Source organism: Castor canadensis, chromosome 15 (genome assembly GCF_047511655.1).
Source record: "Castor canadensis chromosome 15, mCasCan1.hap1v2, whole genome shotgun sequence".
NCBI classification, from domain to species: domain Eukaryota; kingdom Metazoa; phylum Chordata; class Mammalia; order Rodentia; family Castoridae; genus Castor; species Castor canadensis.
The window spans coordinates 82,209,299-82,230,887 of record NC_133400.1 but is presented as its reverse complement, the minus strand read 5'-3'; the positions used below and the strand labels follow the sequence as shown (position 1 = coordinate 82,230,887).

The window sequence follows — 21,589 nt, the reverse complement described above, 5'->3', positions numbered from 1 at the left end:
GTTGCTGTTGAAAGACGTGGTTTTTATTGGAGATCTTCAAAGGGCTTTGTTAATGAACAGACACATGGTGTCATCTCATCTGTAGGTGGGAGAAATGAAGCCAGAATCCAGTCCCACAGGACAGAGGAACCAATGTAAACATTAACCTCAAATTACAGAACCCTTGTCCTTAGTGCTTCATTAGACTGATGCAGATTTAGTGCATGTGCTTGTATGACAGCAGGAAAAAAGGAAAGGGAGGGACTTTCTTTTTCACCTCTCTAGAAATGAACTATATAGATCTCTTAGATATTAAAAAAAGTTGAAAAAGTCTGTATTAGAGAATGCTGACAAAATCTCCCAGAAAGTGCAATAAAAAGACAGAGATGAAGCCAGGTGTGATATCACAGTCTGTAATCCCAGCAATAGCCAGACAGAGGCAGGAGGTTGTCAAGTTCAAGGTCAGCTTGGGCTACATAGTGAGAACCTGTTTTGAAGAACCAAAACAGACAGATTTGTGAAAATTGGTATGAAGGCAGGAGGTTGTGTCCAGCATCTGATTCACAACAGGTCCAGAAAGAAAGAACAGGGCCAACAGGGGAGAAGAAACTTAGGAAACAATACAAACGTCCTCAGAAGAAAAAGAATACAAGTCTCCAGATGACAGAGCCCTTCAAACACCCAGCAAATTGTATTTACAAAGACCACAATAGGCATGTTCCTGAAATTTCAGGTTGAAAGGAATACAGAGGAGACCCTAAAAGATCCCACTGTTGGGGGCAGGAAGGAGCCACATACAGTTGACAGGACAGTGAACTTTCCAGAACAACTCTTGATATTCTGAGGGAAGTCTTCATTCTATATTTCTATAGCCAGTCAACTATTAATCAGAGCTGAAGGAAGGATACAGACAACTTGATTAACTGGAGGATGTTCTCCACCAAAACAATGGCATAAAACAAACAAACGACAAAAACTCAGGAAAATGGGATCCAGGAGGTAGAAGACCCAGTACAGACCAGGGAGGGGAAAGGCCCAGTTAGGGAAAGGGCTTCCCAGGGCAAGAGCTGTGAAGAAGGGTGGCCAAGTTCATGTTGGAACAGAATGGCAGAGGGTTCCAAGAGAGAGAGGTCCTAGGAAAATCAAAGCAGCAGCAGGAACCAAAATCAAACCAGGGAGAGAATTGATGGATTACCACTGCATTGGAAGTAAACATGGAAGTACCCTTGGGAACGTGTAGGAGCTTTGTAGGATACAAAGAAACTGAGCAATTAAAAGCAAGGTAATTCCTCTAGCAAAAAGAACTGGTTGTCTAAAAAAGGAATCACCACCACCGTAGGAAACGATTTGATTAGTCAGAATAGTGTCATGTTGCTGACTAGGGCTTTCACCCAGAATTATGTTACTAACCCATTGAGAAAATGTAAGGGAAGGTTTGGGTGGTTGAACCAGGCCTCTAATCCTCATATATCTGAAAAGGAATTCAAATGCCAGGCATGGTGGCAAACACTGTAATCCCTGCACTTGGGAAGCTGAGGCAGGAGGATTAAGAGTTCAGTGTCAGTCTGGACTACATAGCAAGATCAGTTTTTGGTTTTTTGTTTTGTTTTGTTTTTAAAGAAGAAATTCAATAAATCTAATATGACCAAAACAAAGAATAACTGTGTCATTTATTTAGAAATGGAGGCTAATAAAGGAGAAACAGGTAATACTGTTGAAAGTGGTAGACTTGGCTATGTGGGAAGTGAACCCATTTTCATAATCAGCCCCTTAAAACCATTTGACTTTCAAACTATGTCATGTATGATTTTGAAAAAGAATAAAACTTTAAAAAGAAATGGTGATGTTGGGGGTGGAACTGAGGACCTTTCTCAGTAAGGACTCTCCCACTAAGCTGCATCCCAGCCCCTGATAAAGTATTGATCATAATAAATACTTAAAAATGTGAATGAAATAGTTCTTCAAGGAAGCAGGAGTTAGCAGTTGGATTTACCTGAACAACTCAGACTCTAATACACTGTAGGAATCACTCCCCGAGAAACAGGGAGGGAGCTGGTGTTGAACCCTGGGTAAATCAAAGCCTGGGGTCACAGCACATGGGGTGGTGACAGTTATCAGGCACCCTGCCTTCTGGGCTCTCCAAGACCTCAGAAGCACCAAGGGGCTGTGTGGGTGGCACAAAGAAAATCACAGCCACGAGGAACAATATGGGTCTGAACCCAAGTGCCTAGCCCAGTGCTAAGTACTTCCCGTGCTTTGTCTCAGCGGCCTCCCAAGAGCTGTGGGTGGAGTCTTGCTATACCCTTGCTCAACCAAAGAGCAAGATGAAGCTTAGAGACGCTGTGGAAGGTGTTACATTTAGTGTATTTACGATGTGGCAGAGCTGGGATGAGAACCCTTGTCTGTCCCAGCAAAAGCTAAACTCCTACTGCCCGGCTACCTGGTCTCCTATCATCTTTGTATGTTTATGACTGTGGAGAACAGGGTACATGGCTTGTCCAGCCACTTCCAGTTCTTCTGAACGCCATCTTTCTCTGGAAAGTTAGTAATTCCTGATCTACTTCACTCAGAAGTTAGGTGGCCCAAAGATGAAGACATGCCCAAAACTTTATGTAAACTCTGTTAGTGTATGCAAATGAAGCATTATTTCTGACCCCTGAGGGAGACAGGTGACCTTGTCTCCTACATGCACTTTTACAGAAGCCATCGTTGGCCATTTGTGGTCACTTACATAACCAAGCTCAAGTGGTAGGGTTCTGGAATGATGTTTCCCAGTCCCTGTTCGACAGGCAGGCTGATGCTGAGGGCACTTGGACTTTGAATGTGACATGCCACCTCCATTTGGGAAATCTATAATATTTACTTCTGAGGAATTAGTCTCCCCTCCCCCTTTTTGGCAGTATTGGGATTTGAACTCAGGGCCTTGTGTTGGCTAGGCAAGTGCTATACTGCTTGAACTATACCCCCAGCACTTTTTTTGGCTTTTGGTTATTTTTTTGGCTTTTTTGCCAGGGCTATCCTGAACCACGATCCTCCTACTGCTTTTGTTGATGTGGAGATTGGGGTCTCACTAACATTTTGCCTGGGCTGGCCTCAAACCTCAATCCTCTGGATTTCTATTTCCCAAGCAGCTGGTGGTATACATGTGAGCCAACATGCCTGGCTGATTCAGTCTCCTTTAAAAAATTTTTTCCATAAATCCCAGAGTCCTTGAAGTGCATGATCTTCAGCTTCAACTCAGTGTCTGGGAACAGTGGAACTGAACAACTCCAGGTGAGAAACCGTTTCCTCTCTCTTTATGCACATGTTTGTAGCAAGCATGATTTGGGGCAACTTTTACTGGCCAACTCTGAGGGATACCATGGGTCCAATGACTTTCCAGACGTTTGCTTTAGCTCACGCCTGCCACCTGGTGGACAGTATTCACTTTTCATTTCTTAACTTTTTCAAAGTGCTTGCATTTAAAAGCCTATTGGGTGCTCCTATAATCTGTGAAATATCTGGGTAGTATTATTATTTCCACTGGATAGTATTATTATTTCAACTTTATAATGAGAAAATTGGGGCGTAGAGCGAGGAAGGAATTTGTAAGTACCTGGAACTACAGTTAAGTGTCTTTTCCCTCCGTTCAGCAAAAATCCAACCCCCCAAAATAGTATCATCTTAGTGCTCTGGGTTTGAGCCCAGTGTAAGTTCCAGCTCAGCAACTGCCACTAAGTGAGATTTTTCCATAGAATTGAACTTGAACTCTCCCAAGCCTGCCATCATTCTGAATGTTTGGACGTGGTGGAACTAATTCACTCAATGCATGTGCTGAAGTACGTCCCAAAGGGAAAGCGAGGGCTGAGGCCACTTCAACTCTTGTGTTTTAAAGTTTGCGTGTGGTTGCAATCTCCCAAACCTGAGTTTAGTTAAAGACAAAAACACAGGCTGTGATATCTCCTGGGAATCCTCCGAATACACCCCATTACCACTTTACCAAAGTGCAAGGACAGTCTGCTATTTGGGGCATTGCACAGTCCTGGCTGAGCTGTGATGGGTGTCAGGCTGTCCCCTCCAGCTGATTGGCTCTGCCATTCATTAACATGTGAAAGTCCCATGCCTCTTCTTCCTCATGGGAGAGGTGTGAAGATTCAGTCAGACAATGCACATACAGCACTCAGCTCCCTGTTCGTCACCCAGGCTTTGTGATTTGACTTGTTACTCTGCTACTGTTCATGAGTGAGTAAGGAGACGTGATGAAGACTCATCATGACACAGTGTGTGTGGTGGTTGGATGTGATTTGTAACCCAAAGGTACACGTACCGGATGCTTGGTCCCCAGTGTGGTGGTACCTTTTAGAGGTGGGACCAACTGGAAAGGAATTAGGTCATGGGGGTCTCCATTCTCATGAATCGATTAGTGCTGGTCCTGCAAAGTGGGTTGGGTCTCACTGTAGCGATGCTTACAAAAATGGGTCATTACCAAGACCACCCTTGGTGACTGGCTTTTTCTGTACACAGCACTCACCTCTCTCACATACTCCCACCACTATGAGACCATCTGCCATGAGCCCCTCACCAGAGCTTAGCAGATGCTGGCTCCATGGTCTTGAATATCCAGAACAGTAAGTTAAATAATTTACTTTATAAGTTTCACCTAGTCTCAGGTCATTTGTTATAGCAATGGAAAACAAACAAAGACAATGTGCATGTTGGGGCAGTCAATGGAAAGGCTTTAGGGTTTAAATATGTTCTCCCATTAGTAGTTCTCCACTTAGGTGGTATTCTATAAGCCCTCTCCCCAAAGAGGGGGTGTGTGCACCATCAGCATTTGGGAGAACTGGGTACCACACCAGGGTTGTCCCACTCTATGAAGATTGTGTCTTGAGAAGACATTTCTCTAAATGTCCAATGTATAAATGGCCAAAAGCATGTGAAAAGATGTTTAATATCACCAGTCATCAGGAAAATGCAAACCAAACGCACAGTGAAATATCACCCATTAGGATGGCTATTCTTAAAAAAAAAGAAACAGAAACTAACAAGTGTTGACAGGATGTGGATGTGGATGGAAATGCAATGTGGTACAGCCAGCACTGCTGTACTCAAAAAATGAAAAATTGGCCAGGTGTGGTGCTTCATGTCTATAATACCAGATACTTGGGAGGTGAAAACAGGAGAAACACAGTTACACACCAGCTTGGCAAAGTTAGTGCAAGACTCTATCTGAAAAACAAATGAAAAGCAAAAGGACTGGGGGTGTGGCTCAAGTGACGGAGTGCTTGCCTAGCAAGTACAAGGCTCTGAGTTCAATTCTCTGTACTTCCAAGAAAAAAAATGTAGTCAAGCAATTCCATTTCTAGGGATATAAGAACTAAAAAAAGGTGGAGAGATATTCATATGTCCACATCCATCACAACAATATTCACAATAGCCAGGCGTTGAAAGTAACTCAAGTGTCCTTTGATGGATGACTGAAATGTTATTCAACCCTAAAAATGAGGTAAATTCTGACACAAGCTACCAATGGATGAACTTTAAGGGCTTAAGCTAGGCAAAAAATAAACCAGATGCAAAAGGACAAATATTGTATAATTCCATTTATCCGAGGTCCCTGGAGTAGTCACATTCACACAGAGAGAAAGCAGAATAGGGGTTTCCAAGGGCTTGGGGAGCAGGGAGAAGAATGGGGAGCTGATGTTTGATGGGTACAGAGTTTTGGTTTTTACAAGACAAAAGGAATCTGGGGATAGATGAAGATGATGACTGTATGACAATGTGAGTGTACTTAAAGTTACTGAACTGTACACATAAAAACGGTTATGATGGGTTAGGATGGGTATCAGTGGTAGAGGTCTATCAGAGTGACCCCTCCAAAACAAGGTTATGAAGGTCAATGTGTGTGTTTTATTATAATAAAAAAGGAAAAGAATCATGTCACCTAAAGTACCAACAGCTTCCCTTTGAGAGATGCCACGAGACCATCAAAAATGGTCAGGTACACATGAATTTGGTTACAAATTCATTCACACTTTGGAGAACCGTCTCAGTTGTCACGTGCATTCTGTTTCCCCGTGTCTCAGCTGACAAAAAGACCTTTAACATCAGGGTAAGCAACACCTCCAGGGAGCCAGGACAGAAGGAGTCGTGTGTTTAGCAGATGGCTTTTGTTTCACGTGTTTATAGTAACTAATTTATAAATTGCCTCTCCCGGTCAATAAAATTACCTTAGGGGCAACAACTTGGTATTTCCAGCTCCCGGTGGCATTTTCCATTTCTCATGGGAAACCGAACAGTTGGAGAACTGTCCCTACCTTGTAGATGCATGACTTGGCATTCAGGAAGAAGAGCTCAATGGTAGCGTTGTCCTTCAGGTAGGAGATGCTTTCTATGTAGAACCTGAAAGAGAAGACGCACCCATGAGCCTCAGTGATGTCACTCCCACTGCCAGCTCTTCCCTGGAGCTGCGAGATTGGAGATAAGGGCTCGAACACCCAAAGCAGGTGTCACCAATCATTTTTCTATGGTTCTTTTTTGAGGGCAAACAGGTTTTCCGTGCACGTTTACAGCAGGTTAGGTCTGCCATGCCTGAGAACATCCCCAGAGTCAGAGAAGAGGTTCTGCATGCACCTGGAGGAACAGACGCTGAGCTGACCATCCACTTTCTTTTCCCGGACCTGCTTTCCATCTTTTCATGTTACTTGTTTTCATTGCACTACTTTTTTGTCCTAATCGTTGTTACTGGGGCTTGAACTCAGGACCTCATGCTTGCTAGGCATGCGCCTACCACTTGAGCCACTCTGCCAGCCCGTTGAGTTGATTTTTTTTTTTTTTTTAGGATAATTCCTTCTGCTTAATTGAAGAGTCGGGGCAGGGGCAGTCACATTTCTCTCTTGTGCGTTCCTGGGGGTGGTGAATTGTGACTTAATTTCAGCACATCCAGAGAGCTGTGGCAAGTGTTCTCAACACTATAATACGAATGCATATTAAGCCAAATGAGAGTTGAATTCCTACCCAGATGGAGCCTATGGAGTCTTTTCAAGATGAGCCATGCTGACGTTATTTAAGTTTATATTAAATCCACCTTTCCGCATCAACTTCAGAGTTTATTGAATTCTTTAATCAGGTACTGTGCTTGTACTGTCTAGGGATCAGCCTGTGACGGGAAACTTGGATGAGGGAGTGATTGAAATGCAGTGTATTGGAAGGGAGGACTTCTTGGTGGAGTTACACCCCTCGGATTAGAACAGGGAGGCACTAACTTCTTGGCTCAAGGAAACCGATGGGCCATGAGGGGCGGAGGGTGGGGACGGTGAGGTCTAGCATGGTTCTTCCAGCACAGTGTCACAATCTGATGACAAGAACCTTGGGAGGGAACCAAAGAGCAGGGATTAGAGGACTACCTGGCTCTGTGGGACAAGGTGCACAATCTCTCTGGGTTTCTCCTTTCCAGATCGTTTAAAAGAACAGAGTTGAACTCAGTCAATGGTTTGCCATCTAAGAAGTCTACTAGCTTTTAAACATCAGAAATCAATCCAAATTAAAACAGTAATAGTAACAGCAGCAGCAAAAACAAGCCAGAAGTGTCCAAGGCAAACAAAACACATCTGCAGGCTAGGTCAAGCCCACAGCCCCCCCAGCTGCAATTTCTGTGTATAGATGAAATGAATGGTGTCTTCTAAAACTTTTCAAATGTGGGTGAGACTTCTGTGGTGAGTATAATATAAATTCATTTAGGCGTGTGAGTGAGTCTGGTGTAACTTCAGATAGCAGAGTTCCTCAATCAACAAGCAAGAGTACTGCAATTTCTGTCACACAGGGTCTGCAAAAGTTTGGAGGATTAAAAATGGTCCTCAGGGTTGGTGGAGTGGCTCAAGTGGTAAGAGCACCTGCCTACCAAGCATGAGGGCCTGAGTTCAAACCCTGGTACTGCCAAAAAAGGGAAAAAATGGTCCTCATACTTGTAAAGCCTGGGAATGAATGTGGACTAAACAATCTACCCCAAGCCCCATCCCTAAAGCATCTGCCTCCTGCTTTGGAATCAAGGGGTGTAGGTACTGGGGTTGCCATATAACAGGGTCTGTAACAGTTTCAGAGAACACCTAAAGTTGTCTGGAATGGAGGACTGAAACACAAGCAGGAAATTTTACATCTCAAAGCAAAATGTGTTAAATTTGATGTAAGTTTAAAAGGGAACAAATGAGATAAAGATGCAGGGCACTGGTTTGAAAATTAAGTTCTTTCAAACCCTCCAGGGCTGTTGGAATGGCTCAGGTGGTAGACTGCTTGCCTAGCAAGTGCAAGGCTCTGAGTTCAAAGCCTAGTACTGCCAAAAACAACAACAAAAACCAAGATATCAAACTCTACAGATTTAAACTCAACATTATTATTATAGTAGTAAGGTCATTGTCAACTTCAGAAAGCTGCTGCTATTCTTCTGGTATCAGGATTCAAGATAGCTTTAACCTTTCTGTGTTCACAGTGAGTGAAAGGGACAGCGGGGCAGTGACTGGCTCCATGGAACCTAAGACCCCATCCTGGAAGCTTTTGCCATCTGAGGGATGCTCTGGCAACTTACAGATGTGGCCTATTTTGGGTGAACCTTGCTTTGGTGCCTTTGTTCAAACCACTCCTCTCATCTCTCAGAACCCATATAACCCTTGCCCTTCAGCCCTCAGCTCAAGGTCCCCCCACCTCCGCCAGAGGTCACTTCCAGGGCCCTGCTCGCCCTCCCCACAGAAAGCTCCTTCCGCATGCCCCTGGGTCACTGCTTATTGTATTGCCCACAGACCTGTCCTTTTCTGATTATTAGGATGCCTCTTGTTAGCTGCCAACTCCTGGAGGCCATTGTTCATTTTTGTATCCCAAGACCAAGTACAATGGCTGGCCCAAATACAACGTTTGTAAGTACCAGTGAGTGAAAACTTTGGTTTTTAGCTTTTCTCCTTTTCATTCCCACTGGTCTAATGAAGGCAGTCAGGAGGGGGACAAATAATAAATGACTTGCAAGGTGTCCAAAAACTCCAGGTGTGTGGTCTTCTAGTCCACATAGCCAGTCATTAGCCCACTGTCCCCTTCACTCACCCTTAACATGGAAAATGGCTAGACCAAAGCTACCAACTAGCTTGGATCATAATTCTAGAATAACAGCACTGGGCTGACAGAATAATAATTTTGTCTGTAGCTCCTGAAATAGCTTAAATTTCAAAGCTGTTCTAAATGTCTTTATCACATTTATTTTGGGTCTTGAGATAAGGAAGTGAAGACATTCTTCATGTCTCCTACCCTCAGCCCCAACTTCCTCCTGAATAAGATTTTAAGAAAACACACTTCATTTTTTTCCCAACGTTCTACCAATAGAAAACCAGAGGAGGTAGCAAAGTTGGTATCTCTCAGACAGCATCCATTTCTACCCTGTTCTCTGCTGTCGGGCAAAAGAGACACAGAGAAGGGAAAGGAATTAGCAGACATTTTCTGAGACGAAGAAAAAAAATCTCCTCTTGACAGAAACTGGAAAGTTGTTTCCTGTTAACCTTTATCACCAAGACAACAGCCTGGAAAACCCTGGAAGCCCTGGGCTTGTCATGTTTTGTTCATAACCTTGGACATTTAGCTCATCCTTAACTTTCCATCCATGCCAGGTAACAGCCAAGGTAAAAATGCCTGGAGAAAAACAGTCCTGAGATGTCTCCATTCTCACCCTGAGTGGACACCTGGGCGAAAAGACTTCTGGGAAAATGGGGAGTGCATGCAAAGTTGAGATTGTCTCCTTTTTAAAAAATTTGGTGCTGTCACATACACATGGAAATACCACAAGGAAACTCCTTGCATAGCTGCCTTTATTTCAAACAAACAAAAATGTCACAGTTTTCTTTTTCTTTTCTCTTTTGCAAAATTGAAGAACAGAAGGACAGAACATGTCCTGCCCAGGGGGAAGGGCTGGCACCAGTAGGAGGGGGAAGATGGAGGGGAAGGGGATAGGAAGGTGAATAGTGCAAAAAATGTGTGTGCATGTATGTAAATGCAAAAATGATACATGCTGGAATTATTCCACGAATGGGGCAGGAGGGATAAAGGAGAGGAGTGGAGGGGTGAATTCAAGTATGATATAGTTGATACACTGTAAGAACCTTTATAAATGCCACCCAACACAACAATAAAGGAGAAAAAAAAAAAAGAATTTGGTGCTGTTTCCAACTTCCATGAGAAACTTGTCCACAGTCCTCCTTTTCAGCAGTAGACGGCGCTGTTGCATTTTCTGAATCGTTACTGTGGGGAAGGGCAGGCTTCCCCACAGCCAAGCTCACAAAGAACATTCTAGTTCTCTGGGTAAACCCAAGGAAATGAAAGATGGGTTTTAGATTTCCAGGGTCTGCATGGGTAATTCCAAGTCTGGTTCTGTATAAACCATGTTTCAGTGATGTGATGCTTGGATGTCTGGGACCTTGCTGGCCCTGGAGGGGACCATGCCTCCCAGGTTGGCTAGTTCATGAAGCTAGGAAGCTACTCTTCATTGCTGTGACTCTCACCTGTGGCCAACCCATTCAGAGTGGCACCATGAACACATGCACTGGCTACGAGTCCCCTGCTTCATAGGAACACATACTAAACAATGTCCCAGAGCACACTGAAATCATATGGACTAGCCAACCCCAAGCTTGTCTTGCCATTCCTTCCTCAGGAAACCACAATAAAGGTTTGCGGCCACATTTTTTTCCCTCATTCTCTCTGCTTCCTACCAGTCCTTCCCTGTGTGGCTGTGCTTAGCATGGGGAGGCACGCCCCCCTCCTCTTGGGAACTGTGATCAATGAACTCTTCAACAGCAGTTGCCTCTTGGCCTTTTGGCCTCAGCATACCTGAGCAATAATGAATCCTACAGCGGGTTCCTCTGTACACTTAGCAGCACTGACCCTGAGGGCTTGCTTCTGAGTTGAAGGGAACATCCTCTAGGCTGAGGGTAACCCAGTCAAGATTCTCCTCGAACCCCATCAGCCATGTCACACCCACACTAGCTCAGATGACACTGCCCGAGAATATTTTATTACAGTTAGAGCAGGGATAAGAATATGTTCTGTGCTCACGTGTTTGAGTGTATTAAATACGCAGGGAGCTCTGGGGCCTTGGGGAGTCTCACCAACCCCTTCTTTAACCAGTGAAGCTTCAGATGGTGACAGATTGAACTCTGTTCAGCCAGAAGATGTCAGCCAGGTTTCCAGCCTCCCGCTCCTCCACTTCCCTCTCACAGTCACCCTCTGGCACTTGAGAATCACTGAATATTTACAGCAAGTGTTAATTAAATGGACCAGTGATTTCATTTTGTAACGAACACAAATGTTACATTTGGAACCCTGACTTTCAGTGGCAAAAACGAGCGAGAATAATGAGAGTTGATAAGCTGTGAGTTTTTACAGCCCAACAGAATTTCAAAGGTTCCAAAATCTTCATTGGGGTCTCAGCTGAATTAGGAAAGTTCTGGTTAGTGAGCACCTCATTTCAGATCTGTGCCATCACTGTTCTTGTGAGGGACAGGAAGTAGCAACTGTTGTCTCAATCAGCATGGGAGACACTGACAGTCAAGTCCACAGACTCTGCTGTAAACCCTCTCCCAGATAACAGATTCCTGGCATCTCCTCCTATCTTGTTTCCTACTGTTCACTCCAGTTTATTGTTTATGAAACTCAAAGTCTGAAGAGACAAATCTAATCTCTATTTTCCTACAAACAGTACAGCTGGCCAGAGCCACAGGAACAGTTGGCTGAGGAATACACAATTTAAGGAACAGTCCTGACAGGTCCAAATCATTCTGACCGCAGACTTGTGCCTGCAAAATGCATCCAGACTTCCTTGGGTGTGTAGCTATATTTTCCTTAAATTTTTTCTTGACTTATTTATTAAGCTTGCCTGGTGAGAATCACTGTTGTCAAATTTTGAGAAGCTGCCTTACGGCAGTAAATAATATTGAAAGTGCTCTTGGTCACGTGTTGATTGGTGTGACAGATATGGGGAAAGATGAGGTTGGACCGGTAGGTGGTAGAAGTCAGATCATCTTAGCTAAGATGCTAAGGATATCCTTTCTTTTCTTTTTGTTAAATCCCCTAAGCATAATGGGACGCCAGAAAAAAATGACTAGCAGGGATCAGATAACTCTAGAAGATGCTCAGTGGCACTACCTAGGGAGACTGGAAACAGCCAAGATCAGAGGCAGCGATGAACAAGGGGAGTTCAAGTCCAGGAAAGGATTATGAAGGCCAGAATCAAAGCTGAGGGGTGTGCTCGGAGAGCAAGGGATGGATGAGAGAGTAGAAGTAATAGGATGTAGTGAAGCGGAGAAGGACATGGGTAGGACACAGCAGGTGAGGTCAAGGCTAACACCCATGTTTTTAGATTGGGGGTGGTGGTGCCTATCACAGAGACAATGGTTTGCCATTAAAGAGGATTGTGCTTGGGGCAGAAAAATGATGATGGCACCAGATTCAGGCTGCTTTGTGCTCTTTGTGCACACGTGCCCAGTAGTAAAGGGGCCTGGAGGTTGGGACAGAGGTCAGGACTGGGGAAAGAGGACTGACAGTCTCCAGTGAAGAGTGGATGTTGGCAGCCACACATAGGGAGTGAACTCACACGCCAGGGTAGAGGGAGAAAAAACAAGCAAGATCAGACCTCATGAATACCAAGGGTCTCAGGGAACCTACAGCACAGCCAGGGGTCCAAAAAGGTGAACAAGGTCAGTGGGCCAGAGCCACAGGGGGCCACATCAGAGGGGGACTGAAGAATGCAACTGGACTAGAGTCCTCTGGAGATCATGGGGTGTGATGAGACCAGGGCTAGAAGGCCACAAACTGAGTGAGATGGAGGGAGAGGAGTCAGCAGGCGTAGACCCGTCTTTCTGAGCTTTGCCATGAACAAAGCCAATGGTAGCAGCTGAGGTGGACGCACACCACAGGAGGGCATTTTCTTTAAGTAATGGGGTGAGATGTGGTCATGAAGGGGAGGTACCCACTGAGAAGGAAAAGCCTTAGGTAGAGAAAGCAAGAGGAAGACTAGAGGGAGGAAGCTCTCTAAGGTGGCAGAAGGGGCTGGAGTCGGAGTACACATGGCTCTGTTGGTCTGAATGATAAGACAGGCGTCCCTCTTCCTCTGGGTGTGTGCTATGTGCATGCGTGTGACTGTGTGTGTGCAGCAGACAGGTGAGAAGGTCACAGAGATGGAGGCAGACACAATTAAGTTTGTTGGTAAAGAAGTAGGGGGTTAACAGAGCTCACTCATGCTGGGTTTTGTTCTCCCTGTAATAGTCTAAGCAATACCATCTTTTTGGAGGGTAGGGTTTGAGTAACTGGTTTGAAGTCTGCAGCAAGAGGTAAGTAAGGCCATTGTTGGGGAATGCAGAGATCCTGAGCGGGCATGCCTGGCAGAACTTGCTAGAAATCCTGATGGTCTAGGTGAGACTGGTCACCAGCAATCATAGACCAATCTGTACTTGTGTGAAATTTTGCAGGGTGAGGGGTGTGTGTGTGTGTGTGTGTGTGAGTGATTGGGCAGCAAATCAAGGTGAGGTCTAGGGTAAAGATGGTTGGAGGGTTTGCACAACTGGGTTTGGACCAAATTAGCAAAGAAATATGACAGGCTGAGCTGACAGGGTTTTGGAAGCTGGGGATAATGGATGTGCACTTGCACAACAGGAGAGGGTTTGTCTGTTTTGTTCACTCTCCGTGGCTCTAAGAACAGTGTCTAGAACATGGTAAGTGCCCAATGAACATGTGTGAGCAAATAAGTGAATACATTGCTAGTGGTGAGTAACCAGCCCTGGAGTAGTGAGGGGAGGGAGATGGCTACACAACCTACATTTGGGATGACAGTGAACTTTGGATCTTAGGGCCTAGCAGTGACACAGTTCAGAGCATGACAAGCCACAGGGGACCACAGAGTTTTCCTCATACAGGAGGAAACAGCACAGTGAGGACAGACCCTGTCCCATTGGTGTCCACTGTACCAGGAAATGGTAATATTTTCTCAAGTGAGACTCACAGCAAAATCTCAGATCCTGAAAACTCTTGCTTTACCTTTGATAACAGCCTTTCCTCATCCAATGAGGACTTTCCAACAGATCTTTCCTGTCCCTTTGGACAGAAGGCTCCAAACCTTGAGACTACAGTAGCTCCTGCAGAGGGTGCTCTGTCCCCCTGCTGTGGGTTGGGTCCTCAAAGGACTTAGGTCTCAAAGGACTCTCCAAGGTGCTCCTGTTGCCCAGTGCTGGTGGGCACCTGTCCTTAGCACAACCTTTGTGCAGGATGCTGGCTCTGCGGACACAGGATGATTTCACTATGGCAATGCACACATGTGTGTCAATAGAAGAAAGAGCTGGAGTTAGATTTAACCTCATAGGTGAGATTGCATCTGGGCTCCAGAACTTACAGACATGGCACGGAAGCATTTACGTGTTCATCTTGGATCCCCATCTCGAATAATAACACCTGCTTTAAGCGTTGTTGTGAAGAGGAACACTCAGTCTTGATACAGTGGTCCCCACTAAGCTGTCATTTCACTTTCCACTGTCTCAGCTCCCCATGGTTAACGGCAGTACAAAATACCTGTCCTGATTCTTTTGAGAAACAGACCACACTCACGTAACTTTTACAGGGTGTTGTTATTATTAGTTGTTGCTAATCTTATACTGTGTCTGACTTATAAATTAAACTATCACAGGTATGTACACATAGGAGGAAATGTGTATACACGGTTCGGTATTTTCTGCAGTTTCAGGCACTCGCTGAGGGTCTTGGAATGCACTTGGGGGCACAGCAATGGACGGCTGGTTACCAATGGACAGCTCCCCTCTCTCGGTGATTAAGTGAGAGGCCTCCTGTGATCTGACCTACAGATAATTGGGGTGACCAGATCCCCAGAGGTCCCTATTAGACAAGGTAACTGGTCAGTGTGTTCCCCATCCTGCCCTTCGGAAAATACCCTGCAGCATGACTCTGGCTTCAGGCCTTCCTTCCGTGAAGGAAACTTGCTCTGGCTAAGAATGTCAGAAGTTTATTCTAGAAGTTCATTCCAGGAGTTCAAGTGTGTGTTCCCCCATGCACTTGGGTCTTATTTTTTCCTAATCTGTTGAATGTAGGTGATTGTTCAGCCCTTTCTCTTGAGGATACTTTTAATATGCATCACAGTGAAGGAATCTATCAACGCTGAATGAGAGCCCATCCCCAACTTAGATCCCAGTGACACAGAATTAATGAGTCCACTCTATGAACTCCTTAACTGGGCTTATGACAGTCACTCTTTCCCATGGTCCTGTTTCTATCAGGTGGTTTTATTCTGCTTTGCTACAAAGGCTAACTGTACATGTGTCACACAGATTTGAAATATATATGCTTGCAGTGACTGAGAAAGGCTGGACTGTGATGGTACTCGAGGGTCCCTGTGCATCAAGGTATGCCAGTGGAAGGCATGTCCTGAGGCTACTTAGAGTCCCATGGGCTTCAGTTTAGAAAGGCCCAAGTGGGCCAGGTGCCAATGGCTCACACCTGTAATCCTAGCTATTCAGGAGGCAGAGAGCAGGAGGATTGTGGTTAGAAGAAGCCAGCTTGGGGAAACAGTTCATAGGACCTTATCTCAAAAAAAATCCCATCACAAAAAAAAGAGCTGGTGGATGGCTCAGGGTGTAGGCCCTGAGTTCAAGCCTCAGTACCAAAACAAGAAAAGAAAAGAAAGAAAGTCCCAAGTGGGCCTAGGCCTGTAATCCCAGCTCTCAGGAGGCTGAGTCAGGAGGATTGAGAGTTAGAGGTTAGCCTGGACTCACAAGACACTGTCTAAAAAAAAAAAAAAACAGAGAGAGAGAGAGAGAGAGAGAGAGGAAGAAAGAAAAGAAGAAAGGGAGAGATAGTAGAAGGGAAGGGAGGGAGAGAGGGAAGAAGGAAGAGAAGGAGGGAGGGAAGAAGGAAAGAAGGTAGGTAGCTCAGCCTAGGCGGCACCCAGATGGGTGTGGGCAGAAGCTCTTTTATGCAGTAAGCAGATTCCAAGGTCTGGGACTTTGATAAAGATAATTTATTTTATCATGCCTTTGGAGACAATAGCCCGTGGATATCTCTAGGAAGACACCAAGGTACAAATAGAGAATTCTCAGGTTGAAAAATCAAGGTCAAAATGTAGAACTGATCTACGTAGAGAATCTGCCTCGTCTCCTGGAGAAAACAAACAATTTGGGTTTTGTTATGCTGCTGTTCAGTGTCTGAATGAGAACTCAGGACAGTGAGGGTGTCAGGCTCCTCTGGTCAGTGCCCAGGTGACAGCCACTTGGGGAGGCTCCCAGACGTATTCAAATGACAGTAGTGGATGAAGGCCTGAGTTCAGAGTAGAGAGGAAAAGACAAGCAGAGAGCCACTCTGGACGTAATAGCTGAGGATTGATGTACATAAAAATTAGAGGAAGAGTTCAAGACTTACAGTCCACATGGGTGTAAATAATAACGCCATAGGTTTCATGGAACCATAGAAGATTTGGGGAGAAGGAAGGAGGAGTGCGCAGATAATGAATTGGCTTTGGTGCTTCTGAGTTGATGTCCTCAGGTGGGGCAGTCCAGGAGGCAACTGAACACAGAAACATGGCACCTTTCAGAAAGGTTGCTTGCATAGAAGCTGGAGGGAAAGGAGCAGTAGGTATTCTGTGAGGTGGTCTGTATCGAACAATCATAGAGAGTGATTGTCCCTAAATGGGATTTGGAGAGTTTTTTTCCTAATGAGTGTTCTCTGAGGTTCCTGTTGTGGAACTAAACCCACAGGTGGCCAATGGCAGGAGTATCACTTTTGGCTGTGGACGAGACCTGGAGGTAATATCTGAGTCTGTGGCGTCCCTGTTTCCCAATTCTCTCTATCGCCAGCACCCGTCACAGGTTTGCAGCTTCTCTGTGTCACCTGTTTTTATGCAGAGACAAGTGCTTAGAGTGACTTGGGACAACTGTACATCCTTGGGGATCACAGCTCAGCCATCTGTCTCCAAGTGCTCCATACTTTGTGTCCTCAAATCCACAAAAAAAAAAAAAAAACTCGTCTCCTCCACCAAACATGCAACCAACTCAGTATTTCTCTTTTTTGCTAATGTTGACAAAAAAAACCCCAAAAAACAATGTCAACAAAAAACACCAGGAAGGGCAACTTTATTTTGAAGAAGGGCATCCCACCTCATCTCAGATTCTTTAAATATAAATGTTTTTTTTTTCAGCACTGGGAATTGAACTCAGGACCTCACTCAAGTGTGCTGTCACTTGAACCATGCCACCAACTCTTTTGCTTGTATTTTGTTTTTGAAATAGGGTCTCACTAACTTTGCTCAGGCTGGCCTCAAACAATGATCCTTCTGTCTTAACCTCCCGAGTAGCTGGGATTACAGGCATGAACCACCATGCCTGGCCAGTAAATGAACTTTTCAAAAGAGATGAAATCATTTGCTTGTTGTTTATTTTTTGGTAAGAGAAAATAGTAGGATTTCATAGGCAGTTTTGATCATTTTGAAGGCCATTCCATAGGTGGGAGATTCATTTTGCATCATGTAATACAAAGCACACTAAATGGCAATTTGGAGTCATAGTTGTGCATTTAATAGGTCTTGAACATTTCAAATTCTATTCCCACGTTGATTTTCAGAACTGTTTCCTAAAGAAACTCGCTCATTGATGATTGCCTGTCAGTACCGTGTGTCTCTTAACGGGTTGTGATGGCAAAGTCTGCTTTTCCTGATAATTTTATTAATGTGTGTGAAAGGCCGAAAACCTGAATGTGTAGTGTATGTGGTAACACTGTGGGTGCAACCTAGGGGCCAGCTGAGCAGTGTTTGAAGATATTGGTCCTTGATAACCTCACGGGAAAAATTTACCTGCAGATTTGAAACTGGAAAGCAACTGGAAGCAGTATTTTCAAAAGAATCCCAAAGCATGGCTTTGTAGCTTTTCAGTATATATGTTAAGAATTATATACAAATTAAAATGTTGCACTGAGCTTCAGCACAACCAAGAAAATCTCAATCATGAAAAAAAAAAAAAAAAGGACCAAGAGTGAGGAGGGAGCCCGACACCCGGTCAAGTGTACTCACCCACTTAGGACTGCAGGTTAATGAACTGCTCCCATGCCACTCAGGCTGTGCCTACTGTCGCCTGCCCCTCCCTGCGGAATTGTGGCTCTTTGCTTTCTAAGGTTCCTTTTCCATTCATGGGAGAAACAGGAGACCCCATTAAAGAGAATCTCCCATCAGTAATAGAAATGGCTGAGATTAGCTCTGCTATCTCCTCAGCTGCTAAGCAAATCAAAAATGTATTAAGTGCATGTTTAAATTTACTCGGCCAGCTGAGGTAAAGCCAGACACTCAGCCTGTTCAATGGACCCTTAGCTCTCATTGTAGGCTGTCTGTGTACTTGGGATGCCTACGTCTAGGACTGCAACTCTGCTCCAGCTCTTTGGGGAGAAATAAGTTGCAAATCATTTGTACCCCGCTGCAGAGTTTCTGTAGCATATTTTTAAAGAGCACGGGTTATTATGCATTGCAGGGAGAGGTAGTGGCGACGGGAAGACTAGGGATGGGGTTCAGAGGTACAGTGATTGCCTAGCATGCTCAAGGCCCTAGGTTCCAGCCCTGGCACCCTAAAACAAGACGAAACAACAAATTATTTAAGCCTTTGTAGTAATACTGCAATCAAGGTTCTAGAACGGGTCAGTCTGGAGGCTCTTCAGACTGGAGGCTCAGACCCTGCCTCTGCTACCCATTTGTATTCTGCTCCTCCGCTGGCTTCACACGCCCTTTGCAAGCAGAAGTGATCAGTCTCTGGTCTTCCGAAGACTGTGACAAAGGGGACTCTTCAAAGCACTGTACCACTTTGTGATCATTAGATAGGAGTAGAAACGCTCCTCGTCTCTGACATTATGGGATGTTTTGTCCTCCCTCGCCAGGAAAGGCAAACCTGTGGTTTGCTGGTGAACTTCAATTTGTCCTAGCTGGACTAAAGCATGAGCATTCCAAGAGACGCAAGTGGCATTTGTGACAGAAGGAAATACAGAGCATCAAACGGCAACCATAAAAGAATCAATCCCAAGACATGCGCCGTAGGTAAGAGACTCCGTTCAGTTTGAGATGAAAGATCCTCTCCCTACCCCACCTCCAGAAAACCCCGGAAAGTTTTACCTTCATCCCACACATGCACTCCAGGCCAAAGGCACAAACGCGTCCACGCACTCTCGCAGGCATGCGTGTACTCCGACGTGCCCTGCAACTCACACCTCCCACCGCACACGCTTCTCAGAACGTCTCACGCGCTCACACCCCGCACGCCCCCACCCCGCACCCCGCACCCCCACACCGGCACCCCCCCACGCCCCCACCCCGCACCCCCCCCAGCCCCCCACGCCCCCCCACGCACTCCCGCATGCCTTGAGCCCTCCCGAGTGTCTATGGACTGGGAGCAGCTATGCCCCATCCTGCATCTCTAGCAACAAACCCTGGACAAACTTGACCTCCCTTGCCTTTGACTCATGTCACCCTCCCAGACTGCCGACAAAAAACTAAAAAGGAGCCAGATTATGACTCCAGGTGTACGTACCTGACACAAAAGTACAAAACCACAGGTCCTGACTTCTTGGGGAAATCATGCTCCAATACTCGCCGGTCCAGCTGAAGCCAGTTCAGATGTCCCCTGAGGAAAAGCGTGACAAGCTGGTCAGGGTTCGGGTGGCTCAGTGTTCGCCATGAGAGCACACACGGAGCAGAACGTGCCAGAGCACAGAGGCACAAGGGTCGTGGCCTCGCTGCTAGCTTTTCCATATTGGAGGGAGCAAGGGAGCTCTCTGGGGACAGTGTGTGTGAGTGGGAGAGATGGGGATGGGCAGAGGGGGATCACATCAAGGGGTGAGTGAGACCCCACGGTGGGCTTCCCATGATCGAAGCTCTCTGTGTCCAAAATTCCCTTCCCACCTCTCCCTGCTGCCTTGTTTGCTGAAGGACTCACAGCCCACTTCAGAAGTATGGTACCAGTCCTCACAGCTTCCCACTGGAGGCACATACGGTCAGAAGTGAGCACAGGTAGTACTTACACCTACATACGGACCAGCCGTTCTACTCCTACAGATCTACCCGGCCCCCCACAAGTGCTCTTATGCACACGTTCACAGGTACTTCTTAGTCACGTCACAGACACTGTACACGGATAGATACTTCATAATCCCGAGTATAGCCCCAAAGTCAAAGCAAACCCAAGGTGGACCAGCAAGTAACTGGACAGACAAGGCATGACGTGAGGAATACTATGCAGTACTGTTGCTTCATGCAGGCAGCAACATGGATGCATCTCAAAATAATTACGCCAAGTGAAAGAAGCCAGATTTTAAAAAGCATGCAGATGGAAAGAGTCCCCATTTATGTAAAATTCTAGAAAGTACCAACTAATGTACAGTGACCAAAAGCAGGAAAGCAGGTCCAGGGTTTTGTGTGTGTGTGTGTGTGTGTGTGTGTGTGTGTGTGTGGTTCATGGAAACATTTCAGGAGTGATGGATGTGTTTCCTAACTCATTGCAGTGAGGGTTTTCATGGTTGCAGACTTAATTGTAAACTTATCAAACTGTGCACTTTAGAAGATGCAGTTTATTGATGTCAGTTATAATTCATTAAAGATATGTTTTAAAATGAGCCATAGAAGGCCAGGCATGGTGACACAAGACTGATTCCAGCTTCACGGGAGGCAGAAATAGGATCACTGGCCGAAGCCAGCCATGGGCAAAAACACAGACTTTATCCAAAAAAATCACGAAGGCAAAAAGTGCTGAGGGAATGGTTCAAGTGGTAGAGCACCTGCCTCGCAAGGGCAAGTCCCTGAGTTCAAGCCCCAGTACTGCTGAAAAAAGTAGGAGCAGGGAAAGAAATAGTGAACCACAGAGCCCATCGGTGAGATACAGATGGGGACGAATGTTTCTGCATTCCCTCCCTCCCCACTATTCTCTTTCCATAAACACTAACTGACCACTGTCACTGTGAAAGCCCCTGGGGATGCAGCAGCGAGTGGAACAGACACCATCCCTACTCCCCAGAGCTTGTACCCTGTATGAGACTGACCCCACCCCCTAGTTCACAGTTGATTACATAATTACTCCTAACATTAAGATGGTGACTTAGGAGGACATGGGTGGAGCTGAGCTAGTCTGAGGATTGGAGAAGCAATTCTTGCTGTTTGAGATTGGAAGAAAGATCAGAGTTTATTTGGCAAAGGGGAAGAGGAGCCACCTTTCAGGCAGAAGGACAGGCATGTGCAAAGGCCCTGAGGTGGGAAGGAAGCTAGTCTCAGAGTCAAGTGAATGCAAAGTGAGGGAGCTGGAGAGCTCCATGGAGTCCTGCTGCAAAGGCTGGTCTTTGAAGAATGAGGCAGAGCCAGGGAACAACCATGAGCAGAGACAGATTCTTTCCCTTTTCCTCTCTTTACCAAGCTCAGTTCAGCAGCCTGCAGGATTCAGAGGCTACATCACTGTTGCAGTGGTGCACTCTGACCTGACCCAATAACCACAATCTTCAAGTGACTCACGCTGGGTGACACCAGGGCTCGTGAGAAACAAAATTGTTCTCTATCATGGTACAGAACTGTGTGCTCCCTCGCCCACAC

General features: G+C 45.6%; 1 protein-coding gene across 12 annotated transcripts in view; it reads right to left on the bottom strand.

Annotated features, from left to right (window-relative positions):
- Positions 1-21,589, bottom strand: part of Frmd4a (FERM domain containing 4A) — a 601,438-nt gene that overhangs the window by 111,290 nt on the left and 468,559 nt on the right. For all 12 annotated transcript variants that reach the window (XM_074056623.1, XM_074056622.1, XM_074056621.1 and 9 more), the window contains 2 exons: positions 19,545-19,637; positions 6,276-6,360 (listed from right to left, as the gene is read on the bottom strand). In XM_074056623.1, the coding sequence (XP_073912724.1) occupies positions 6,276-6,360; positions 19,545-19,637 (178 nt within the window). The remainder of the gene's footprint in view (positions 1-6,275; positions 6,361-19,544; positions 19,638-21,589) is intronic.